The sequence below is a fragment of the Pomacea canaliculata genome, linkage group LG11 (genome assembly GCF_003073045.1).
Source record: "Pomacea canaliculata isolate SZHN2017 linkage group LG11, ASM307304v1, whole genome shotgun sequence".
NCBI classification, from domain to species: Eukaryota; Metazoa; Mollusca; class Gastropoda; order Architaenioglossa; family Ampullariidae; genus Pomacea; species Pomacea canaliculata.
Window position 1 is genome coordinate 3,806,364 of NC_037600.1, and position 24,736 is coordinate 3,831,099.

The following is a 24,736-nucleotide window of genomic DNA, read 5'->3' on the forward strand; positions in this document are numbered from 1 at the left end:
AGCATTTTGCTCACCTTAAGCGAATTCGCGGATTACTGGACTGTGGCTTAATGGCCCTACACTGTATTATGGTATTTCTCCCAATATTTACATATGACACTGCCTTAAATACATTCAGGCAAAGAAAGGAAATTATGAGCAACACTGGAGATCATCATGTCTTGTCTAAACATGATTCCTTTCATTTATAACAAATATTTTGCTGGCAGTGGCTGCAGTTACAACTATCCTATATTTTTTCAACAGTTAGGTACTAGAGCCAATCTTGTTTCATAATATTGTTGTTCTCGTCAATTTTCATTTCGACATCACTGGATGAAAGTCCAGCTGGCAAAGAACAAGAGCTTGCTGATCTTGTCCAAAAGATACCAAGACAGATGTTAAAAAAAAAAAGAAGACAAAACTGATCATCAACAACACCAACACAGACACAAAGATCAAAGGCATGGGCAAGAAATTAGAACAGCCCCATCGCTTGAAATACTTTGATTCCTATAGTCTCACAACTTCAAATACTTATACTTTGATCCATAGCCTTTAATCCATAGTCTCATAGCTTCAAAGCCAAAAGTACTCTCCAGAATGAAGTATTCATACTTGCTGAAGGCATGAAGACCAATTAGAAAATATATTTCTGTGATTGTACAGAATGTTTAAACCATCTTTTTCCTCCTTTCTGACATCCATTTTAATTTCCATGGTTCTCCGTATCCTGAAACATCCTAGTTCAGTGTTAATAAGGGCTCCACATCCAGTCTTTTGCACTCTTTTCGTATCTTGTCAATGCATTAGCATTTGCCAGTGTTTGTCTTTAATGCCGTGCCAGCAACTGATGCCATATCACAGCAAATTTGCCAGTGGAAAAGGCCAAAAGTGAGTGGAACGTGACAAACATCCAGTTGCCCTATCAACACACTAGACATTACTCAGTGATTGGAAAGATGATTATAATAAGAGCAAATATCCAGTCAAACTCTTGTGTTTTTCTTGCAAAGTAATTCATTTAGAAACAAAAACCAAGAAAAGCAAATTCTTCATGAAAAAAGTTTAATAGCTTTTACAAGCTATACCCTGAAGACAAAACAAATTGTGTCATGCAACATTTACTTAGCCTAGCAAGATGTCAGTATAAACTCTTTTCAAAGTTAAAGACAAAGATGTTTTGACACAAAACCCATAGTATGTGATGGTCATCACTGAGTGGTTAAGTGGGGGTTGTAACTGTATGGGTGAGTGACCCTGACTGTATTTATGTTGTCATTACATATGGGATCTCCCAACAGGGAAAATGTTTTTTGTGGACAGAAATAAACAATACAGATGCATTGTTGTAATATGATCACAATGATAATGTAAGTCTGATTATAAATTTTTGAAGAAGATTTAACAGAAGAGGCATGATGTTATTTAGCTTACTTCCTGGCCAAAATAATAGTACTGCTATTGCATGATCTCTTGTACAATTTGCAATTATTCAACAGCCTTCAGTTTGCATCATTAGCTATGACAATATATTACAAAACTTTTTTTTTATTCAGAATAGATTTGTTAGTCTCATGAACCAGTTAAGCCATCCTCTGCACGTTTGGCCTTCCCCTTTAAGATTGCTTCTTTAAATAGTCGGCAATAAAGTTCAACTGCAACAGGTGTATCATCATTACCAGGAACTGGGTACGTTATAAGGCAAGGATCACAGTTTGTATCCACAATGCCCACAGCAGGGATCAATAATTTGGTGGCTTCAATCACAGCCCTGTGCTGCTCAAAGGCATTGTTCAGTGTATTGATGAAGATGCACAAATCAGGCAATCGTGTCTCTCCCTGGAACTGCATGGCAGAGTTGGTGAAGGTGCCACCTTTCCAGTAGCGACAGTGGGAATACTCCCCGCACTCCATGGCTGTTCTTTCAATTACAGGCATCATCTGATTGTGACGACTTAAAAAAAGAATGATGCCCCCTCTATAGGCAATGTGTGCTGTAAAGTTCAAAGCCTCTTGCAGCAGTGGCAAGGTCTTGTCGAGGTCAATAATGTCAATGTTCAGACGACTGCCAAAAATGTACTGAGACATGAACTCGTTTCGCAGCCCTGCCTTATGTCCAAGATGAACACGGGCAGTAAAGAGGTCTTTTAAAGAGACGAGAGACCTGACACCGAAGTAATCATGGTGCTGCAGAGGTTCTTGCTCAGGATTGTACAGTGCAGGTTTGCCCACTTCTGCAGCTGCAAAAGAAAAAAACAAATTAAAAAAAAATGCTAAAATAATATTCACAAATATGATGTATGCAGTAGGCACATTGATGTGAATATGGCTTCACTGAAATCAACTGTATACTGTCAGGGATGCCCTGAAGCTTTAGTTTATATTTATTAGTTTGAAGTTACTGCTGCTGCTATTATTATGAGGTAAACATTATTTAACATAAAAAATAGCGATGATCAAGAAGAAGCCTGTAAAGTATTATTAATGTATCTTCACAGATACAGATGACCAAATAGTTATATGAAATATCTCTCCCTTGTTCTCCACTTACCCCCACCCCACCAACATATGTTCATGTTTATAATAAGCATATAAAAAATAAAAAAAGAGAAAATATGCATACCTTTTTGAAGATTTGAAGAGGATCCTGTTGAGAATTCACAGTTCAGTCTACTAAGTGAACTGTAAGCTAGAAGTTTTCCATGACTATATTTGTAAAGCACAGGTCCTGAAAAATGGATTAAAAACAGATACAGAAAAAAACAAAATGGGCATATACATGTTAGTCTTCTGCAGAAATACAAAGTTTGGACGATGGAGCCGCAATGATTCTTCCTTTGCTTTCTATTGCAGTAAAGATCATAGTGATATGTCCCAGATGGAATTTAACTGAAGTAGCTCCATCATTTTATTGCAAAAGACCACACACATTTCCTTTGTACTCTGAAGACAAACCCAATTTGCATCTGAGATGTTATGCTGTATTCCAAACTAGTAGGTTTTGGTTGTGGTTCCAAACCTTAATCAATGTTCTCCATTTAATAACATTCATGTGACTAGTTTGTTGAATATATAGTTCTTTTTATTGCTATTTGTTCATTATAAAACTGAGCACACACAAAAACTTATGCTGCAAGCCTGCTCAACCACTGCACAGAGAAAATTCAATCTGCTAAAAAATATGGGGGGTGGGGGAAGGTCTTCTCTTGAATTTATGAGATCACTCTGGAAGCGAGATGTTAAAGACCCCACTTTTCTTAGGGATAGTTTTCTTTGTGAGGGCAGTTCCTGTCTCTTCTCTTTCTCTGCATTACCTTTCCCCAACCTCTATGGAGTTAGGTACCTATTCCCAACAGCTAGGTTGATGAGGCAAGTTTGCTGTACCACCCAAGTACAAAATCAGCATGCCTTTGAGTTCAAACGCCAGTTCTCTGACCACTTGGGTATTTGCTTTCCGAATTACTGCTAAAAGCATCAAAAGTGTAAATCCAAATACTGCTAAAACACATCTTTTTCTAAGTAGCACTGATTTGATCTTTTCTTAAATTCAAACATCACATGAAATGGTAAACATATTCTTTGGTTATCTCAAACAGATACAACTTCAGAGGGTTTCATAACCCATGACATATTTTACAAAATAGAAAAAAGGGGGACAGGGTCTGGGCCATGGGTTGGATTAGGAATTGTGATTTTTACAAAGACACAATCGAAATAAATAAGATGGGTCAGTAAAAGAACATGAGAGAAAATATCTCCTGTTTCCATTATCATCCTATTCAGTAAATGGTAGAACTTTCTTACTGAGTAACAATCATGCATCGATCCTATTAAGCAGAGGGGAGTAAGGTTAGGGTAAGATTAACTGTACCATTAATGAACAGCCTTTGACAAGTCATGTGAAAGGGATATTTTATGGGTTTTTTTTTCTTTTGCATAATTTTATATTAGAGGTGGATGTGGAGCTGTGTCTTTAATGAACTGGATGATAGGAATATTTTAGTTTGTTTACATTGTTGAAAATGAGTGACTGGGGTAAGCAGATGACAGAATAGGAGTGAGATCACAGTATCTACATAGCTCTGCCTGCTTGTACTTTATTTTTTTTACTGGCTGTCATTTGTTGCTGTACCTAATATGTTCTCTGATCGACTTTTTTAAACCTTATTTCTTTATTCTATTTCGTCACTTAAGGTTTAAAATGTACACAAGGGAGGTGGGTGGGAAGGAATCAGTGTTTTACACTGAGCCGGAAACTAAATCTGTATCATGGCAAAGCAGCCAGCCCTTTAAACAGATGAAAGAACAATGCGCCTGAGACGAGAGCTGAGCCCAGGACAGCCAACCTTCACTGTATTGGTGACAGGAATTTAACCATTAAGTCACCGCCTCACCCTACAATGAACACAAATCATAAGTTTGTGACAGCGTTATAAAGATGTCATTATATTCGTTTATAAATTTATTTTTAACACTTTCATCTGTATTTATTAAGTGAACACTACAGGGTTAAAGTTAGGATTAAGGGGTTTTTTTTTCGGTTCCATGTTATGGCGTCTCAAAAGTATAAAGAGTCCTCAAGTAATTCTCTCAAATACCTTTCGTTTGACTAAATTGCAACTGGGATCATTTGACACTTCTCGAACAAAGCATGGTTGTTTGGGAAAGGACTGACGTAACTATTGCAAACTTGGACACCAACATGTGCGTGGTCGAGTCGACTGGTAGTCTATTCAATGAGTTGACTGGGTCGAGTTGGAAAAAGATTACATCGACAGCCCCTTCCCCGACCCTCTTCCTTCATCTTTACATGTATCATGCTGCTTTGTTAGAAAGCTTTTAACACTGCTATTCTTTTAAATTGCTCCATTAAACTACTTCAATAAGCATACAGTTTTATTATCTCCAAACGAAATATATCCTTCACTTCTGACTGCATGGAAAGGTAACAAAGAAAAACACATTTTTTAATATCAACAAACACTGTGAGCCATTATAAATTATATGTCAAAAATAATATAATCAAAAACTGAATCAATGACTTACGTTTTATCAATACGCCTGCCCTAGCGTAAGTCACTGGAAGGTTTCTCACCACAGATAGCGCCATGTTGGAGCGTGAGACTACTCTCGTTGACGTTCCAGAATACTCTCCCTTTACCGTTCTGCGTTGGTCTTGAAACTTGGACAAACTCAAAGGTTGTCAGAGAATGAATACATCCCAATTAGCCACTGTCAAAGCTTACATGGCAGATGGAGATATATTGTCTCTGATTAAAGGATCACCAGGGCTCGAAACTTTAAAGGACTGTAAAGATATTCTGCTTAAAGCCACTAACGCAGTGTTGGTAAGATAATGATCGATCATTATACGCAATGTTTACTTATCGACTGCACAAATTTCTCTTGTAACTATCTCACAGTTAATTAACAGAATTAGCAAAAACTCACCTGATATGCATCAGAAAATATTCTAACAAACTTCACCCTGTAACCACATTTACTTGTTAAACAATGCTCGTTTTCTATGTGTAAAGTTATCAGCTTTATAACATTTATCGTGGATTTGTTAAACCTTTTATCAACGATCAGTGGTCTGTTACTTTCATCCTAATGTTGCATCACCTATCGCCAAACAACACTCGTTTTAATTGTCTTTCTTCCAACTTTGTTTCATCGGTTTTTATTTTGTGTGTCATCAATTTATGACATGTTTTAAAGGATCTCTTCACCCCCAAATAATTATCAGGATGAGAATGCTGATGTGACTGGGACCTTCACATATGGCCCAGAGATCGGGGATGCTGAATTTCGAGATGAGCTGGCCATGTTTCTTACACAAGAGTATGGTGATGAGGTAAAAAGGTGAGAAAGAAAATATAGAAAGAAAAAAGAAATGAAGGCTGTTAACTTCACTTTTCTAACTACTTTTGTGGAAAGAAATGTGATCCGCTTTTGTTACATTTTCCACCACCAGCTGGTGCAACTTACCTTGTAGTGGTATGGTGGCTTCCGTGCATTATTGATCCACAGAGCTATGTTGGCGGGAGCCTTGTGCTCCTGGCAGGTCTAACCAAGTAGAACGGGTCTGTCAGGGGAGAGGCCAGACTAAAATGTTGCACCCTGACCCTCCATGCTGGGGGTTTTGCTTTGGGCTAACAACCCACTCATTTTAAAAAAAGAGATGTTACGGAAACCTCAACAGTACCACAACAAGGGCCTGATGGGGAAGATTCCTCTGTAGAAGAGTTTATGACGCATGCTGGTGAAAGCCTTTTTGATGACCAGGGCAAGGGACCAACAAGGAATAGATTAAACTAACTAAACTTTGTTTCATTTTTGCCTTTGTAGCTTCTCATTTTCCTGTGCACTTTAAATAATGGTAAAAATATCCTACTTAAAGCCACTGGCACAGTGTTGGTAATTGTTACACTTTGTTTACAGGTATTTGCAACTGCACAGTTTTGCAATTAACTCACAGACTTAAAGCTTGCAGTTGCTAATAGGAAAAGAGAGACCAAAAGCAGTACATAAAATTTCTTTAAAATTGGCAAAGATATAAATAGCAGAAGCAGGAAGGATTTTTTTTTTAGAGAGAGGTTGGAAAAGACCAGGACTGAGTTCATCATAAAAGTGAATGAAAGACACTTCAGCTACTATGCATCCTGTCATGTCCTGATACACCAGGAAGCTGGTATCATCATGTTTTGTTGCAGCTAGATTCCATCTTTTAAAGGTTAACCAGAGTGCACATTTTGTTTTATAAATATTCATTACTCAAATACTCCTTTCTGAATGAATAATTGTTTCATTCATAACTTACAAGCTTTTGGACATAGCCATTCTCATATAACATATATAAAAGTCTAGACATTTCCTGAAACATCACAAAAGTAGGCTCACTGTCATGACAACGCCTAATTAACATGCACTCAAAGCTTTTGTGTTGGATGTAGTCATTAGTGATAGAGTTAAAATTTAGGTCAGTCTATTTGTGCTTTACCCTTAAAATTAAAATACAATGTTGTTGCTAAGGACAGCATAACTGCCAGCAGTTTTATGCTTAACATTATGGATGAATAGGATTAGTTGTCAGTTGGATATATTTTGTGTGATACAGAACTCTTCAGGGAACATCAGTAGAAGGTAGATTGTGGTGCATGGAAGAGATAAGTGCAAGTTTCATCTTTTGTCTTTTCTAAAGCTCCCACTTAATGGTGACAGCAGGCGCTTCCCAAGCTCTGCACATGATCACCACGGTTATGTTCAGCAAAGACAGCATTGTCTTTGTGGAGGAACCCACCTACTTTGCTGCTAGCATGATGCTATCTGTTGACCTCCAGATGAAAGTAATACCTGGTATGACAAGTGGGGGAAAAAAATTCCATAAAATCCAAGGGAATGTCAGACTCCCATTTAAAATTGCAAGAAGATTTTTAGACCCTCAGATAGAACTCTTTTTTTTTATTTTTAGGGCTTTATCAACCATTTGCAGAAAAAGTACACAGGTGTTAATACTATCATGATATAATATCAAGAACTGCTTTAATACTGAGTGACACATTTTTGTGGATGTAAAACTGCCATGGATACTAATGACTTTTCCAGTAAAGTCTGTTGTTTCATTATGTGCAGTGCCTTGTGATGCAGATGGAATAAATGTGGAAGAACTTGACCACCTCTTGACCAAGTACCGACCAGCTCACCAGAGACCAACAGAGTCAAAAAGACCTTTCTGGGCTTTTGTCTACACTGTTCCTGTCTACAACAATCCAACTGGACGATGCTATTCTCCCAGTAGGTTAAGCCAAAGAGGATAACAAGAGCCACCACTGTTATATGAGAGGTTGAAATCAGATGGTGCACATGGCCACTCCTCCTTTAGGACAGAAAATGTTGCTAGCTGCTCGAGGCTATGGTCTGATGATCATGTACTTGCAACGAAAACACAATTAGGCAGGCTTGCTTTCATACTTTTCGTAAGCTTTAAAACATGTTTCAAAGGGGGAATTTCTATAATTAAGCAAAAGAAAAAAAGAAAGAAATACAGTGATACCTCGGTTCTCGAACATAATTCGTTCCGGGAGGACGGTCGAGAACCAAATTGTTCGAGAACCGAAGCAATGAAACCCATAGGAAATAATGGAAACTGGATTAATTCGTTCCAAGCCCCAGAAAATGCCTATTTACTGGCCTAATTTGTATATAATATGTAGAAAAACATGAGTCTCAACAAGAAATAAGAAATAAAAATGTATTTATTAAAACAAAAACAAAAATAAAATGTACTTTACAGTACAGTACAGTAAATTGTGTTTCATTTACTGTACCTGTACCAAACTTTATGGCAGGAGGGAATGAATGTGGAGGGAGGAGGGAAGGGGGATGGTTATTGTTTTGAAGGGGAGTCCGTCCTCTTCAATAAAAACAGAGGGTAACTGCTCTTCGGGTGTTTCTGTTCTCTGTATCTTTTGCTGAGGAGAATCAGAATCTTGCTCTGCAGTTGCTTGTCTGATTTCTTTACAGAAGAATTTGTCAATTGTTTGCTGTTTTTTTCTCCTCTGCACTCACACTGATGACGCAAGCAAGGCGCGCTGGGCAGAATGAACGCCATTCGGCTCAACTCGGCTCATCTCGGACGTTCGGATGTTCGAGTTCCAAATATTTGTTCGGATTCCAAGACAAAATTTTCTCAAATTTCCTGGTCGAATACCGATTTGGTCGAAAGTCAAGGCGTTCGAGAACCGAGGTATCACTGTATTTCAAATCTACGTACTGGTGTTGCAAGTAACTCTGATTGGACAGACGTTTTTCACACAAAGAGGTTATGGTTGTTACACATCTAAAACCTCTTTACAACAAGTACCTGTGCAAAAATATCAAATATGTACACGTATATTTCCAGGTGTTTAAGTTTTAACATTTTTCTATTTTTCCTTGCGGATGCTGCAGAAAAGTGTCTATTGTTCTCTTTCAGTGCAAAATGCAGCCGTATATTAAAAACAATTGAGCAACAAGACTGCCTGGTTTGCATTTGATGGAGGGACATATCAGCAGATTTCTGTTCAAAATGTCCCAGAAATTGAGGTCTCGCTTAGTCCATGTAGAGGAGCTGTTCAGATTTTTTAAATACAATTTCAGTTTCCTCCTCCAGCGTTACCAGCTGAGATGTTGGGACACCCAGACTATCATCAGTATGAGGTACCTGCTGAATCGACAACAAGGTCTCTCTTACAGTTCTTTCTTGATTTCCCATAATTTCTTTACATTCTGGACACACTTTCCTTTGTACCTTTTTAGTGGTGGGACCTGCACTGTAAGTTAAAGTGTTGTTCTCAGGAATCTATAGTTCCTCGGCAGAGTTTGTGAAAACAAACGCGGAGATTTCACATCTTTCGCTTTGCTCACATCTTGCATCAGAAATTACTGGAGTGCTCTGAGTACTGATGTTTCTCAGCTTGAAGAGAGAGTGATCTCCATCTTCGATTCAGTTCCTTCTTTCACTTTGCATGATGAGACAATCGACCATCTCCTGATGCAGGAAGAACCAAGATTATCCCCATGCCCTCCTTTTCCTCTTAAAGAGGTTTTCTACATAGTCATGGTTTAGTCTGCTGATGTGGAATAATTTAACCTTATTCGTTTTGCAAAGATCATCGCAGAGTTGAAGCACACTTTGTATAGCAATTTATTAATCATACATGATAAATTGCCTTTAAGTGTCGACGTCCATGACAAAGTTTCATACAAGAACTCTGTGTGACCCAACTTTTCCGAGATGGCATCATGCATAGTGTGGCTGCTAATCTTGCTAAGGCTGTTGAACGCATTAAACAGTTGATCAATGCATCCAACATAGAAAGCAGTGTCAGAGGCCTTATCTGATAGCACTCTCAAACTTACCATCAGTGATATGCCAGCTGCATCGCTGAGTGATAGAACCTGAGAGGCAAACTCTACCAAAAAAATCCCAAAACCTGATAACTTTAGGTATTTTCTGAGAGACGTGGAGCCATTCAGGTACAGTTCTTGCTATCCATCCTGAAAAAATCTATGTATTTTGGTGGATTCAGTACATCAAATGGTTGGAACCGCACACCAGATCAGCCAGCAATGTTCACAAGGTTCCTAACATAGTTAAGTTCAAAATGGGAAGAGGAGAGAGCATAGTTCGCAGGCAAATAGGATGCTGGCTGGCCCAACAGGCACTTCTGCACCCACTTCTTACATCTGTTGAAATGACAACACAAGACTAGTGAAACTGCTAAGCAGCAGCTGATGTGGCAAAACCAGAGATAAATGCACGACTTGTTAAATCTATTAAAGAAAGGAAATGCTATTAATTCACCTCTCTTGATTTTTTAGAAAAGAGAAGAAACAAAAAACTTTAGTTGAAGTGTTGTGACAACTAGGGCAGTGCACCATGTACCACCAGGTATCATCGTGCAAACACTGATACTTGAAACGGGGGCATGGCCGCAGTCACATACAGGTCAGCACGGCTTCACTTTCCCTCCTAACTGATTGCTCATATTATCCTCTTTGGTTAAGCTGGCATCTCTGTTAGTCTTAGATTATCTTCAAAGGTGGAATTCCGGGGGTAAAAAAAATGAGGTTATACCATTAGGAGTAGGAATATGTTATGTTACAATGTATTACAAAGTATGACCAGCCTGTGTTCACTTCTGTGTCCTTTTTCAAAGATAAGGCACAGCGCCAAATGCAGTTTCTCTGTGTATGCTAGTAAAAACAAGCTTATGGCAGTCATTCCAGTTTGTGCTGTGTGCATGCACAATATTAAATCTGCCTGATTGATCACATTATAGAGTTAATTACACATTTTGCTTTCTATTTATCTCAAAGAGATCATAGTACACTGAAAGAAAACCCTGTATTTGGAGCAGAAATTTATTAAACATTGAATAGATCAGCCATTGTACATACACAAACAAAAGCCTGTAGCCTCACATCAACTTTGAGAGTTGCTGGAGTTGGTTCTTAACATTGTAACTTTGTGATCTTAATAAATATCTGAGTCCAACAATGTTTGTAAAATTGCATGAGATTTCCCTAGAGTACTATGAAAATTATTACTAAAACAGCGTTAACTATAAAGTTCTGAAAAAGCCAGGATTAAGACTTAGAATAAGAGTAATGGTAAATAAAACCCGGCAACATATAGAAGGGTGTAATATAGTCGTTTATTTTATCTCTTGCTGGCTCAAAGTCTTGTTTAGAATGAAAAGAACATGGATTCTTGTGATCAGCCATGGAACCAGCATAACTCAAGGAAGCTCATTCTATCCTGCTATAAATGAAGCAAATGATTTCTTGAGATATCAAGCCTTTTTTGTCATTGCTGTCAAGATTCCTTTGTTTTATTTTTGAAGGTCGATGCCGGAGTCTGGTTGAGGTTGCTCGAAAGCATGAAATTCTCCTGGTAGCAGAAGACGTGTACAATCTCATCCATTTTGGGTGAGGCAGTGGTGGATATTTTTTACATGGAGATGACATGCATGGGTGCTTGCAGATAAGCTAGTACAAGAAGACAGTGATTTATGCTAAGCAGTCTTTTATTGGATCATGTTCACATAAGGAATCATCACAACAGCAGGAATTGGTCATAGGCATAGTGTAGCATATTGCTATTGACAATTTCAATTTATAAACCTATAGTACAGTTCTGTGCATATTTGTATTCTGAAAGCTTTACATTCAGCGACTTCCAAACACAGGTTACAAAATTACACATAAAAGTTACAGGCATGCATTGAATTGATCAGACTTTGAGTCCACCCAAGAGAGCCACCATACATTAGCAAAAACTAGTTGATGCATGCCTTTAATGATAATCCAGTTGAAAAATTATTATAAAACTGCAGATGCACATTGGTACCAAAAAGTGTGTTGAGCAGTGATTGGTTAGGGTTAACAGTGTACTGAAACAATGTGAAAGGATTAGCCCTGTGACAACTATGGATATATAAGGGCAGAATTGAGGTGGGATAACAGACATGCTGGAGATCTGATCAGTGACAATACAGAACAAAAGAGAGACAACTGCCGGGCTTTATCGTCACTCATGACTTGACACTGAAATTTGCTGTAGAGCCATACACCATGGCATTTGGTTAAGCCCATTTATTAAAGGATAATACATCCACTGGCTTCTCTTCCTTAATTGTGGGGGAGAGTTGGTTTACTCACATCATACCCCAACCACTGGGCTACATCAATTTGTACTGCAAACAGGATCCTGCATAGCAGTGAAGCATTGAAGTTGGCGTCAGAGCAACAGCAGAGACCCTGAGAGTATATCAGCTGCTTCATCTACAGAAGTTTGTTGGAGGACCAAGCCAATCTGTGGAGGGCTTTAGAAGAGAAGTTAAGCTACCTTTCACCCAGAATCCAATGCCACAAAATGCGGCTTATGGATACTTCCTTAGAGATTTTGAGGGTCTTGCCAGATAACAAATACTGATGTTTCCCCATGATATGATTAACATGCGGCAGAAGATTCTCTGGTAAAAGAATATGGTAAACAGCAAGATGCCCTTTGTAATTGTAAGGAGGAAACCAAGAGGCTGAAGTATGACTTGGTGGTCTTGCTAATCAAAGGATTAGGAAATTGCCATGTCTGCTGGGAAACATCAATACACCTGGCAAACCATGAATCCCACTTGTGAGAACCTCTTGAAGATGGGATAACAGGGAGAAAGAAGAATAGGGTGATTACAAAAACAGGGGAGGAGTTAAAAGCAGCTGATGGCACGCATCAGACTGATGGAGATGGAGGCGGCCTCCAAGACTTGCACAACACAACAAACTGCCTGACCAGCAGTTTTTGTGTGTTACTGGTGTGAACAAGAGGGGTATCATGAGGCTGTCAACACGACATGGCGGCCAATGGTTGAGGCCTTCCAGTGACAGTTTTAGCAGATGTGGCATGACGGCAAAACGACAGTAACAACACTCCAAGGACCACAGCCATGCTGGTCAAAGAAATAGACCACTCCCATCACCTGTAAAAAGATAATAGGTAAAGGTTGTGTAATAGGACTGGAAAATGCCCAGCGGTGAAAACTGTAGTGAATGGCACTACTTGATACTGGCAGTGAAGTGACAACAATCACTGAACAATGGGTCCACAGGCATGTACAGGATTTGCACATCATCAGGATATCACCTTCCTATGACCTTGCAAGGGACCTGCAGAACAGAGGTGCCATTCTGATGAATGATGCTGGTGGATTTTGAGGTTTTTGTCCAGTGTTTGAATGATCAAGCACCCGTATTGACGCGGGCACAATAATGCACAGGAGGCACATGTTGCTTGTAATAGGGATGCATGTTCTTGGTCAGGGATTTGGTGACACCTCCAATTTGCCACCAATAGTGCAGGAGGCAGCACAAGAAGTTTGCCTTGATAAAACAGTATCAAAAAAGGGCCTGGCTAGAGTCACTGTCAATACGATGTACCAGCATTTTTGATGGCTGCTATCAGAGTGACCGGTATACTGTACCATTGCCCTCTGCTCACTGCCCTCTGTGCTTAGCTGTTACTGGGACCCTAGTACAGATTCCCATCTTATCAGGGGTACAGCACACAAGCCATTATATGCAGGTAGCAGACTTGATAAGCAGCAGTAGTACTTTGCCAGCATCTACCATTTTTGTAACTTTACAAGCTGTAGATAGTGTTGAATGCCAACAAGGTGTGACAGTGGATTCTATGTGAACGAGCTAGTTATTTGCAATCAGGCTGACAGCTTCAGCTAGCCTGTAGTCAGTGACAAACATGTTATCACATGCCTTGACTTTGATAGCACCACCAGTCAACATCAGCAACTACAGGCTCTGTTGAACAAGCATACTGCAGGTTTTGTGAAGGACTTTACGAACCTTGGCTACATGAACGCTATTTTCCAGTGCCTGCATACTGTTGGCGAGGTGCCAGTCACTCTGCTTTATCAACATATCCCACCACACCAGTTAAAGGAAGTGCAAGAGCACATCAAAGATTTGTTAGACCAAACTGTGATTGTTGAAAGCCATGATGCAAATACCGCATCCATCATTGTTGTTTGCAAGAAGATTGGTAATGTGTGCCTATGCATGGATTAGCTTAGTTTATTCCTTGTTGCTCCTTTGAGGAGCATAGAGCAGCATTTTTATTTCAAGCTAAAATCATCTAAATTTGTTTCATAGCAAACAGATTTGGTGACAAAGTTATAATTTTGTTCTTCTTACTTGGTTGCTAAGTTGCTATAAATACGATTTAGGTTGCGATTGGACCCAAATTGTATTTATAAATATTAAGAAGATGAAAGGAGCATATTTGTTTTATTTTATTTTATTATTTTTTTTATAGTGAGGATCCTTTTCCACCGCCCCGCCTTCTGTCGTATGATTGTCCTGCTGACCCTGACTATAAAGGTCATGTCTTGTCTATTGGAACCTTCTCCAAGATCTTGGCACCAAGCTTACGACTTGGCTGGGTAGAGGCACCAGAGTGTATCCTGCTTCATCTAAACAACAGGTTGAAGCTATTCATTTTTGTAATGAGCTTTTAACTATATCTGGAAGTATGCATGTTTTATTAACAAATTAAGGCAGCCTTGAATATGCCTTGTATTAGCTCAAAATAACATATGATATGAATGTTATTTTATTATAATGTATCTGATAATTTTGATATAATTTTTTTAATATTTCAATTCAAGATACAGGCTAATTTGACTAGGGTGTTTGCCATCTTTACCAACATTTATAGGGCATTTGCTTTGACAGTAATAGATCAAAATATGCAATATGTTTTATTTGTTTTTATGCTGTTCAGATTGAGAGGTAAGCAATTTTTTATTATTATTATTCAAATTTATTCACCCATATTTTAGGAAATAATATAGTACAGAGCTTTACTGAGTCATTAGAAAGAAATGCACCGCACAGACATTTGTAGAATAGCTCATTTTTTTCAGAGGCGTGACTGTGCAGTACTTTTATGATACTCGCAAGATTTAAACCAATATGGAGGTAAAAAGATTCTGGCTCAGAAGCAGTAGGTTGGGAAAGTCGCAACCGGTAGGTTGGGAGACTTGCACACATTTTTAATCTTTGGCAGTGCATAAAATGTATGCAGTACCATGTAGCTAAACTGTGGTAATGCATAAAGTGAACTTCGAGCCATGTAGCTAACCTGTGGTAGTGCATAAAATGGGTGCAGTATCATGTAGCTAAACTTTGGAGGTAAAGATTTTTTGAAAGAATGGCAAATGTGAATTATGGTCCATGGCTTAGAATACAAAATCATTGTCACAGTAACCTTGTTTGGAGTGGTGGCAGTCTCAACCACTATGCCTCCAAACTGGCAGCAGCAGCTATGCACCTTGGGCTACTGCCACCCCACGTACATTTTTTGCGCCAGGTGTACAAGGTAACAGTTATTCACTTTGCTTTTATTCAAAGATCACCTTTCCTCACCATTGAAGGTGAAAGATCTTTACATAAATACTTTATAATACATGAAGGTGCAGAAGCACATTCCATAAAAAAGCATCAAGTGCTATTTAAATATTTACAACCACACACTCGCTCTCACACAGACACACATGCACACATGGTGGAGGAAACAGAAAACCACCATCTATTTCTTTTTAAACACCTGCAGATCAAGAGTTATCTGACCTGCTGGCCACCTTTCACACTCATACCTCTTTGTTGACTGCTTTTTCCTTCGTAGAATCTATCATGAATTCTGACATTCTTTAGTTTTGAAATAAGAAATATAATTTTTGAACCAAAATTATATTACATGTCATACATTTCTATATTATATTTCTTACATGGGTCTTGAGACTCATTAGATGACACAGTGCTAATGCCTCTTTTTTTCCTCCTCACTCATCTTTATTATTGAGTTGTGGTGAATCGACTGATCAGATGATTGGCTAGTGATTTTATGAGATGTTTATCTCCTGGTATCTATTTAACTATTGTAGTGCAAATAGGAAACAAGTGGTTAAATGATTTGAGTGCCAGCATTTACACCACCCAGTTTTGCTACCTGTGTTTCATCGTGTATTTTCCCTAGTTGACCCAGCTGTTAAATTGATACCTCATTCCTTAATGTTTGAGGAAGGACAGGCAGTGAGGTAGAGAAGATGGGCACTGCCTGCTCAAAAAAAAAATCTGGTCCAAGCTTTTAGGAGGGATATGTTTGGCCTCTAGTACCTTTGCAATGAGAGGTGGGTGAGTGGGAGGGATTTTTTTTTCCTCTGATAGCCAATTGGGTATTTATAAGGTCATTTGTGGGCCGTGCAAAATTATCAACTGAAAAATTAGTCAGCTATGTATATTTGGTCAAACTGTCTTGTGTCACTACCTTGGTCCGGCCAAACCAAATAACTTTATGGGCCTTATATGGCTTGCAGGCCAAATGTTTCCCACCCCTGCATTACAGGGACCAAAAGATTACAGGGCTTTCTATACCTTATCATATTTCTCAAAAATCCATGCGTGAACTTTTCAGTCACGGTGTGATGCAGTGTGTCAGATTCTGAGAGATGGCTTACCTGATGTTGTCACCTTTACTCAACCGCAGGTGAGCATTATTTTTTATCAGTTTTTTTCAGATTATGCCTATATTAGATCTCAATGAATCCTAATCCTTACATTGTGCTTGATTCTAGCTAAAAGCTAATCACTGCACATATCACACCCACATGCAAACACACACACCTATAGTCAATCTGCTTTAAAAATGTGTTTAAGGAATGTTTTTGAAAGTTTCATGTGTCTATGTATGTCATAAATGCTTTAGAAGAGAAGTCATAGCTGTGGGTCTAAGCACCGCAAAAGAAGAAAAAGGACTAAACTTTGGAATTCTGTGTAGAAAGACATTCTGAGATACCACTTCTGATGGTTTATGCTGGTGAATAAGAATATGTAGTCAGGAAAACTATAACTGTACAGGCACTGAAAGTAAAGGGAGGCCAGTGAAATGTCCTGTGCAACACAGTGGAGGAAGCATAACAAAGCCAACAGATTAATGTGGGAAGCATGGTTCTCAGTTTAGTTTATTTAGCTGCATTTCAAATCAGTCTTCTTTTGACTAGTACCTGTTGTTAAGGGGCGCACCTGGATAGATGCAGCAGCTGACAAGGCCTACCACTTGCACCTGTTTTGGGCAATAGCAGGTTGACATTCTTAATCTTAAGCCAGTTATTCCTGGGACCACCATGGCATCAACCACCTTTCAAGATACCTTGATGGACCCTCTTTGACAAGTTGTCCTGCAAGGTCACATTGCCAAACCAGACCAGTTTACATTGCTTGACTGTTGCAAGTAAAGGTTCCTGGTGTCCTATTAGTGTTGCAACTGCACTTTGTACAATGTCATTAGTTTTATGCTCTCTGCATGAGATCCAGAGCAGCCTCCTCAGGCATTTGCTTCACCAGTTCACTTGGAAAGGAAGAGAGGTGCCAACAAGTGTGTAAGCTTAGAGAGACAGGACCATTGATATTCGCTGCAAAAAAGACATCCCAGATCAGTTGATTCCCAAATCAATGATGACCATGCTCCCTTCTGGCAGGCTCATGGGTGGGGATAGCGAAAAATGTGCTAATGGAACCAAAGTAGATATCAAGTTGCACTTCATATAAGATAATGAGAACTGCATTGACAGAATCAACTTACGACAGAATGAGAAACGCTGAGTTTATCAGCTACATCAAGAGATACTTTACAATACAAAGGTAGAAGCTTAATACTTTACGAAGCTGGTTGATATTTATATCAGTAGTCTGTTAGGCATCTAAGTGCACAACAATGTTATGTGTGAATCAGAAAGTACAATCAGATGATTCAAAGACCTGAGCAAAGACATGCTCACCTTTTGTGGTCTGTGCTTTATATCAATAGCATGACCTCAGATTTATTGTTAACTTTTTAACCAGCATCTATTCAACACATCATCCAGTACCGAAAGGCCTGCAACATTAGATGGGGTAGTAGAATCATACAATGGAGAGACATCTGCATAAAGATGACTCTATACCAAATGATAGAACCTAAAGCCTGCAGGTAAATTGTAAGCAGATCTGGTCCTAGTATAAACCACTGAGGAATGCCATACCTTAGGAGAGCAAAACGTTTCCAACAGCTACCAAATATATATGTTGGCTGAGGTACGATTCACACTGAGCTCTGTGCACTGAATCTGAAAAGTCAGGAGTTTTAAACTTGAGATTCATAAAATAGCTTAGATTTAAAAGACTGCATTATCAAGTGATCATCAAGTGAAATAAAGACATTTCTTTTGGATGTATGATTTTTAAGAGTTACAATTTGTTGTTTTCTCCCTAGGGAGGCTTCTTTGTGTGGGTTGTGTTTCCAGAGAGCGTGGACACATTTGAGATGTTGAAGTTCATGGTGGACAAGCACAAGATCAGTTTTTTCCCTGGTATATGGTAAGTAGTTTACTTTAGTGAACTTTGTAGCATCATCTTACTCATGTAGGAGTTCTACACTGTGTGGATATGAATCATACAGGATGTAAAATTGGTACCTCTGAGGCCTTGACAAATATGATAACTGAGAATGCCCATATGATTAGGTGATTGTTTTGCAAGTATTGTGGCTTTTGAGTGGGGTCATTGCATGAAATAAATTCTCACTTTTTGTTTAACATTTTAATGCAAACAGCATCATGCAGTGTACTCGTATTTTGACAGCTGCATGCCTTGCAAACATGCCTATTTATTTCTGTAGTATTGGATGCCCTGGAAACAGGTCAGATGAGTGTGCTGTGGTCTCCTTGGGAAACAAGAGTGAAGACACCAGCAAGTTTATCATCAGTTCTAAGAGTCACAGACCCATTGACACATTTTATTCACAGCCTTCTCAGTCCTTAGACCACTGAATAGATGAATGACTTTGAATCCTTTCCTGCCCCCACCCATAGAAAACATTGCTGTGTTCCACATCCGTTTTACTCACCATGGAGCCTGTTGAATTATTATGGGGACAATGCATGTATACAAAATGTGGTTTGCATTTATAGACAAAAGATCACTCTAAATTGATAATTTGATATTAAACCATCCATTGAAGGAAATGCCGAAAACTGCAAGCGCTGGCAGAAGAAGTTTATAAATTTCAGATGGTCTAACAACATGGTATTCCAGAACTTTTTTAAAAAAGAACTGTGATTAACCATAAACTTTATAAGCATTCAGTGTAGCGACACTGCATCATCTTGCAACTTAGTGGAAGAAGAGCTGTAAGTTTTTACTTTGTAACATATGTTCCTGAAATTTGAGTTGTATAGTTTAGAAATATTTTTTGTTTTTTCTGTGTGCAGTTTTTCAGCACTTGGGAGGTCTGGAAACTGTGCTCGCATCTGCTTTAGCTTTTATGAGAAAAACATTCTCCTGCCAGGCGTGAAAGCCTTTGTAGAAGGTGTAAAGGAATTTATGAAGTTAGCTTAAGTCTCAGGAACATGTAGACCACTTTGCATTATACAGGGGTCTCTGTAAACCTACTCAGATTTACATTCCAGGTGTTTTTTACAACATAGTCTATTAATTTAAACAGAGAATGGCCTCTTTTCTTACAGGCATAGCACTGGACTGTGAAATTATTAGCTTCACTCTGCTATGACCAGATTTAACGTGAACTGACAATAAGAATGGGATTGCAATCAAACTTTATTTTTAAAGTTTGTCACAGTGCTTAAGGAAGGTGATAAGGAGTACATAGGTGATGACATTTGAGTTGAGAGAAGTACATGTCATTTTTTTTAAACAGATTTTGATATGTATGCCATATTTTTGCAGAAGTGCAGAATACAATGAATGTCATGCTTCGTGAGAGCCCTGTGATGTTTTACTTATTGCTACTGTGACTACTAATGAGCGTTGTCATGATTTATGATATATTTGATATACTTTTTTAAGCATCATCATCATCATCATTCCTTGCTACTCCTCGAGGAGCATAGGGCCGCAACACCACCTCTCTACTCGGATAAAGATTTTGAGTGTTTGGGAATTTTCTTTGGCGCAATTTGAGGAAGAGACCTGTTTTCATATAGTAAACCAGAGACATGAATAATACATGTACAGTAGGTGATTATACTGTTGCCAATGTTTACTTGATCCGAATGTCAAATGCCTTATACCAGTGGTTCTCAACCTTTTCCTTGTGACACCCCCCCTGACGAACAAAGGTATGTCCGCGCACCCAGCAATGTAAGCTAATTTCAGTAATACCAGTATAAGAAACAAAAAAAATGACCACCTTCGCGCCACCCCTTGTAAGCACGTTTAAGACTCTGCCTTATACATTATGTTAATGTAGCCTTTCAAAACATCTTTCCTTGAAAAAGAAAATGCTTTTTTCACTTTTTATATGTACTCTTTAGCAGTGACTGGGTAATTAGTACTATGTATATGTTGGGTAGAACCCAACAAGATGTATAGTTGTGGAATGTCTTCCCAGAAATATGCATCAATCAGAGAATCTATAATTCAGAAATCCAGTTTAGTTAGTTTATTCCTTGTTGCTCCCTTGAGGAGCATAGGGCCATAATTCAGAAATCCAACTCGCATAAAATTTGCAAGGGTGGTCTGAACATTAGAAACATTGCTTTTAAACATATTTTTGTGGAGTGTGCATGTAAATAAACAAATGGACATCCTACATATCTATTGAACTTTTTTCTTGTTACCCCCAAAAAAGGGAGGTGAAAAAAACAGGTCTTCTAGCATGAAGGAAGGTTATAAATATTAATGGAAATTTTTTTTTAATGTTTGCATCTACACTATATATAATTGCCTTTGGGAAATCTCTTAGAAAACTAGTTGCACAGAGAAATGAAATTTCTGAAATGTTCAGATACATTAAAAAAGAAAATCACAAATCTGAATCAAAGTTCTTAAGTTTTTAATTCATCATAATTTTGGACTTTCAGCTGAACCATCACAATGTATAAATAGAACACCTGCAAGTGATTTGTTCATTTGTTCTCATCAGCCACACTCCAAAATAAAGAAAAAACTCTCGACTAATTTTTCAGGTTTTTTTTTTTTTTTAATTCACTGTAAGAGTAACAAAAATAACGCCCTCAACGTGACGGCGACTGATTTGACAGAATATTTGCCGAGACGCAGAGAGCTGCACAAGGTTCTCGAGCAGTCAGTTTCTGAACACTATGATGGAATCAAACTCACGCACCCTCTAATATTAATACCTTTGGATGTGCACAACAATGGTAAGTACAAGCTGAGGGCTAATGACAGCAAAAAAGGAAAAAGGACTAAAGCTGATCTTCAAACAGTGGAAAGATGGAAAAGGGAAGGTGGGGGGAGATGCAAGGAAATCCAGGTGGAATGAGACGAACACTTGCCATGACGGCTCTGTTGTCTGCACACTCGAGCACATTAACATTCCCCTCAGAAGTGTTGTGTGGTACACACTGTGACTGTACAATCGTCGCTACGTGAGGAGTTTGATTCAATATGCTGTTGATCACCATGGACCTCTGACGCCATGCACAACACCTACACAATCGAAAACTATGCAGCTTGCCTCGGTGCTGCTTTTATGTCTAACAAACATGCTTGTTGAATTTTTCATGCCATTTCATAGGAAAAAAAAAACAAAAACAGAATTCAGAACCCATTCCAAGTGCCTGAACCCAAAATATTCGCCTCCCTTTTTAGGCACCCAAAACTTTACCAGCCACTTTACCATTTTTTTTCACACAAAAGTCTATTTGCAAAATTTAAAGGCAATTGAAGAAGAATTAGTGTAAAGACCACTTAAAAATATACTTTTCCTGTACAATTTTCACAACTAGACACTAGTCACACCTACAGGAATAAGACCATGGTTTTCTTATACAGTGAATGGCAAGCTCAACAGGGATACACTAGACATGGACGAATCAGGACTTGTCTAAAAAATATTGATGATTTACAATATGGAAATACATTAGTCAACATTCACATGTAACAAAATTTCTTGCCAATCTTTTAAAAAAAAAGTATGGGATGAGAAGAAAAAAGAATTCACTGGCAAGTTCAAACTGTACACAAAGATTGTGACGGATGCTATGTACAAACAATGATGGAAGTGCAGATTCTTTGACTCCTGATGTGGGGGTGGGGATAGAGGGGCATCACAAATGTCCAATGATTTTATAATACAAAAAATTGGTTTTTGCAAACAGTTTAATAAATAGGTTGGCGTGATGACTGCCTGCAAACACGCCCTTGCATCCGGCCTATCTCTCCCTTCCCCTAGATCCAACTTTTGATACAAACTGGCACAGCCTTGAATAGTTCAGCCTGTTGTGGTGGTGCAATGCAAGGCAGCAATGCTCATTTATGTACAAATGAATGATGATCTACTATGTACAACTCCATGAAGGCTTGATTTGTACATTTCACTACACCACCACTATTTCATACATGGACCAGGAGAAGCAGAAACAATGCAAAATATGTAGTGAGCACAATATTGTTACTTGTAATGGCTGCAGTAAGCAGTGTGGTCTTGAAATAAAGCAGGCTGCAAGTGTATATGGGTGCAATACTGACACGTGGCTACTGCAGAAATGACCTGAGATATATAACAAAATGGTGTAGGAGATCAGAGTGGAAGTTCTATCAGACATGGTTTAGTGACCGGAGTTGGGAGAGGTAAAAGGCAAAATCAAAAGTCTTGGTACTTAACTAGTAATTATACACTTGATACAAGACCAACAATTTGTGGCAGAGATGTGGAGGAAAGGCCACACAACCCTTGTAATTTATGCTCTCTAAATCTCCTTGTTTTTAAAAGAAATATCTGATATCCATCCACCTCTTCATCCCTTGGAAAACATCACCACACAACTTAAGTGTCAGCACTTGATAAAAGTATCTTAAACTGCATTCTATTAGAATCAGGCAAAATGATTTTTGAGAGATGGTTTGGGAGAAGAAAATGTTGGGTATCTGTGCCTTTGTGCTACTAAAATGCCAAAATCATACTAAAGGTTCAAAGTAACAAGGTTTAGGGCATCATAGCTTCACGACAAGTAGCTGTAAGTGGTTCGTCATTTTAGGGTACAGCATGTGGACTCATCAATCACCAATCACCTGCTACTTAAAACAAACAACACAGTTATTATGGCGATTTGGGGGGGTCCCAGCCACAGGAACACTTTTAGTCTCAAACTAGCTACCTGCTCTATGCACTCCCAACCAAGTTTACTACCTCCTCCATAATTATAAAGACTGCACTGCATTCTTATAGTGTATAGGCAACTTGTGGAAAACACTACAGAAATCAATCCTAACATGGAGAGAGGGCAAAATATTTTGCATACAAAGATAAACTCCAAAATTTTGTAAACGAAGGTGTGACTTGCATGCAGTTTCTGACCTATAAAGTGTGTGAGGTGTCAGTGACAAAGACTGTGCAGTATTAAGGGTGTAGCTGCATTATCCATCACTCAGTAAAATGCTTCTGTCACTCCCAATTTGAAAATTCACCAAGGGACCAAACTTCTTAATGGCCCATCTCTCCCAGTTATGACAAACTGCAAAGTCTCTACAGCATTTTACAGTAAACAGCTTTCAAAAGAATCAGAGATTTAGATTTTGCCTAGGATAAACTTTCACTGCAGTGTATTTAAGTCTTAAGGCCAACATCTTAGGCAGAGAGAATGATAGTAATGCAAAACATGCAGATCTGCAATTTTTCCATATTTAGTCTACATACACATTTTGGGGGAGGGGAGATGGGTGTTTTATGCTGAGCCAGCAACTAAGGCTATCTCATGGCAAGGCAGCCAGCCCTGTAAACAGATGCCACTTGCAGAGAAAAAACAGCGTGCCCAAGACAAGAGCTCAACCCAGGGCAGCCAACCTTCACTGGATTGGTCACTGGCGCTGTTGTGCCACCGGCCTGCCTCCAGAGATGTGAGATAACAGGAGCACAGAGATAACACAAGCACTGCTGAGTCCTCTGCCCCTTTTGATCTTTTCGTTCCTTTCATGCCAGCTAGGTCTTTAAAAAAATATTGAGAATATTTCCCCTACAGCCTTAGTAGAATCTGGTAAATACAAATATAAACAGCCATGTCGAGAGAGCTGTTCAAGTGAATCTTATAACGCAATCTTTGTTGTGTAATTTTAAACTCAATACAGGAACACTGCCAATGTTTCACCAACAGACAAATTATGCATGTTTTTTATATGTGTGTGTGTGAATAAGATCGTCTTTAAATGAATTCATAAGTTACATGTGTATTGGATGGTGGTGGAGATAGGGGCAGAGAAGGAAAATATAACTTTCAGATAGTCTGATTCCAATACTCAAGGTTAATGTTCACTAATACACTACATATTATATAAAGTTCTCTATGAAGCCACACTTGAAATGGTTATTAATCTTTGCCTCAACTCTGCAAAAGTATTCTAGTCTACTTATTCACTCAAGAGTACTTGTACTTCTCCCCCTTTTCCTTTGCCTCTTCCAAGACTGCAATTCTGATTCTTCTTTTTGAAAATTATCTAAAAAGAGACCATTATAGCTGCAATGAGCAGCCAGCTTAGAACTATGGATGATGGAAGCAAGCAAGTTAACTGTATTGAAGAAAACAACGAGTAAATAGATCAAAGTTCTTATACACATTTTTTTCTCTATCACACTAGTGCACCCAAGCATGTATAACAGCTATATTTTTGCAACAGAACCGTA

General features: G+C 38.6%; 2 protein-coding genes across 6 annotated transcripts; one reads left to right on the forward strand and one right to left on the reverse strand.

Moving 5' to 3' along the window:
• Window positions 1-516: 516 nt before the first annotated feature.
• Window positions 517-5,156, reverse strand: LOC112575065 (28S ribosomal protein S2, mitochondrial-like). Its single transcript, XM_025256603.1, has 3 exons — window positions 5,029-5,156; window positions 2,606-2,710; window positions 517-2,222 (listed from the first exon to the last, which is right to left on the reverse strand). The coding sequence occupies exons 1-3, from the start codon at window positions 5,090-5,092 to the stop codon at window positions 1,555-1,557; spliced, it is 837 nt and encodes a 278-aa protein (XP_025112388.1). The 5' UTR covers window positions 5,093-5,156; the 3' UTR covers window positions 517-1,554.
• On the forward strand, window positions 5,157-20,686 carry LOC112575060 (uncharacterized HTH-type transcriptional regulator YisV-like). 5 transcript variants are annotated; one of them, XR_003101557.1, is made up of 11 exons: window positions 5,157-5,330; window positions 5,732-5,847; window positions 7,187-7,341; window positions 7,618-7,779; window positions 11,373-11,457; window positions 14,354-14,521; window positions 14,822-14,829; window positions 15,304-15,418; window positions 16,514-16,585; window positions 18,381-18,453; window positions 19,347-19,415. XR_003101557.1 is itself a non-coding variant. In XM_025256591.1 (10 exons), the coding sequence occupies exons 1-10, from the start codon at window positions 5,193-5,195 to the stop codon at window positions 19,471-19,473; spliced, it is 1,242 nt and encodes a 413-aa protein (XP_025112376.1). In that variant the 5' UTR covers window positions 5,157-5,192; the 3' UTR covers window positions 19,474-20,686. The 5 variants fall into 5 exon arrangements, 4 of the variants coding, with proteins under 4 accessions (XP_025112376.1, XP_025112377.1, XP_025112379.1 ...); XM_025256591.1 differs by lacking the exon at window positions 14,822-14,829 and having other exon boundaries at window positions 18,350-18,453; window positions 19,347-20,686; XM_025256592.1 differs by lacking the exon at window positions 14,822-14,829 and having other exon boundaries at window positions 19,347-19,484.
• The last annotated feature ends 4,050 nt before the right edge of the window (window positions 20,687-24,736 follow it).

Coding starts and splice junctions, on each gene's coding strand:
- LOC112575065 (XM_025256603.1), bottom strand. CDS start 5,092: ATGGCGCTATCTGTGGTGAGAAACCTTCCAGTGACTTACGCTAGGGCA. Junction 2,711..5,028: donor GGCAGGCGTATTGATAAAAC/GTAAGTCATTGA, acceptor TCCATTTTTCAG/GACCTGTGCTTTACAAATAT. Junction 2,223..2,605: donor CTCTTCAAATCTTCAAAAAG/GTATGCATATTT, acceptor TTTCTTTTGCAG/CTGCAGAAGTGGGCAAACCT.
- LOC112575060 (XM_025256591.1), top strand. CDS start 5,193: ATGAATACATCCCAATTAGCCACTGTCAAAGCTTACATGGCAGATGGA. Junction 7,342..7,617: donor CCAGATGAAAGTAATACCTG/GTATGACAAGTG, acceptor CATTATGTGCAG/TGCCTTGTGATGCAGATGGA. Junction 14,522..15,303: donor CTGCTTCATCTAAACAACAG/GTTGAAGCTATT, acceptor TCATTGTCACAG/TAACCTTGTTTGGAGTGGTG.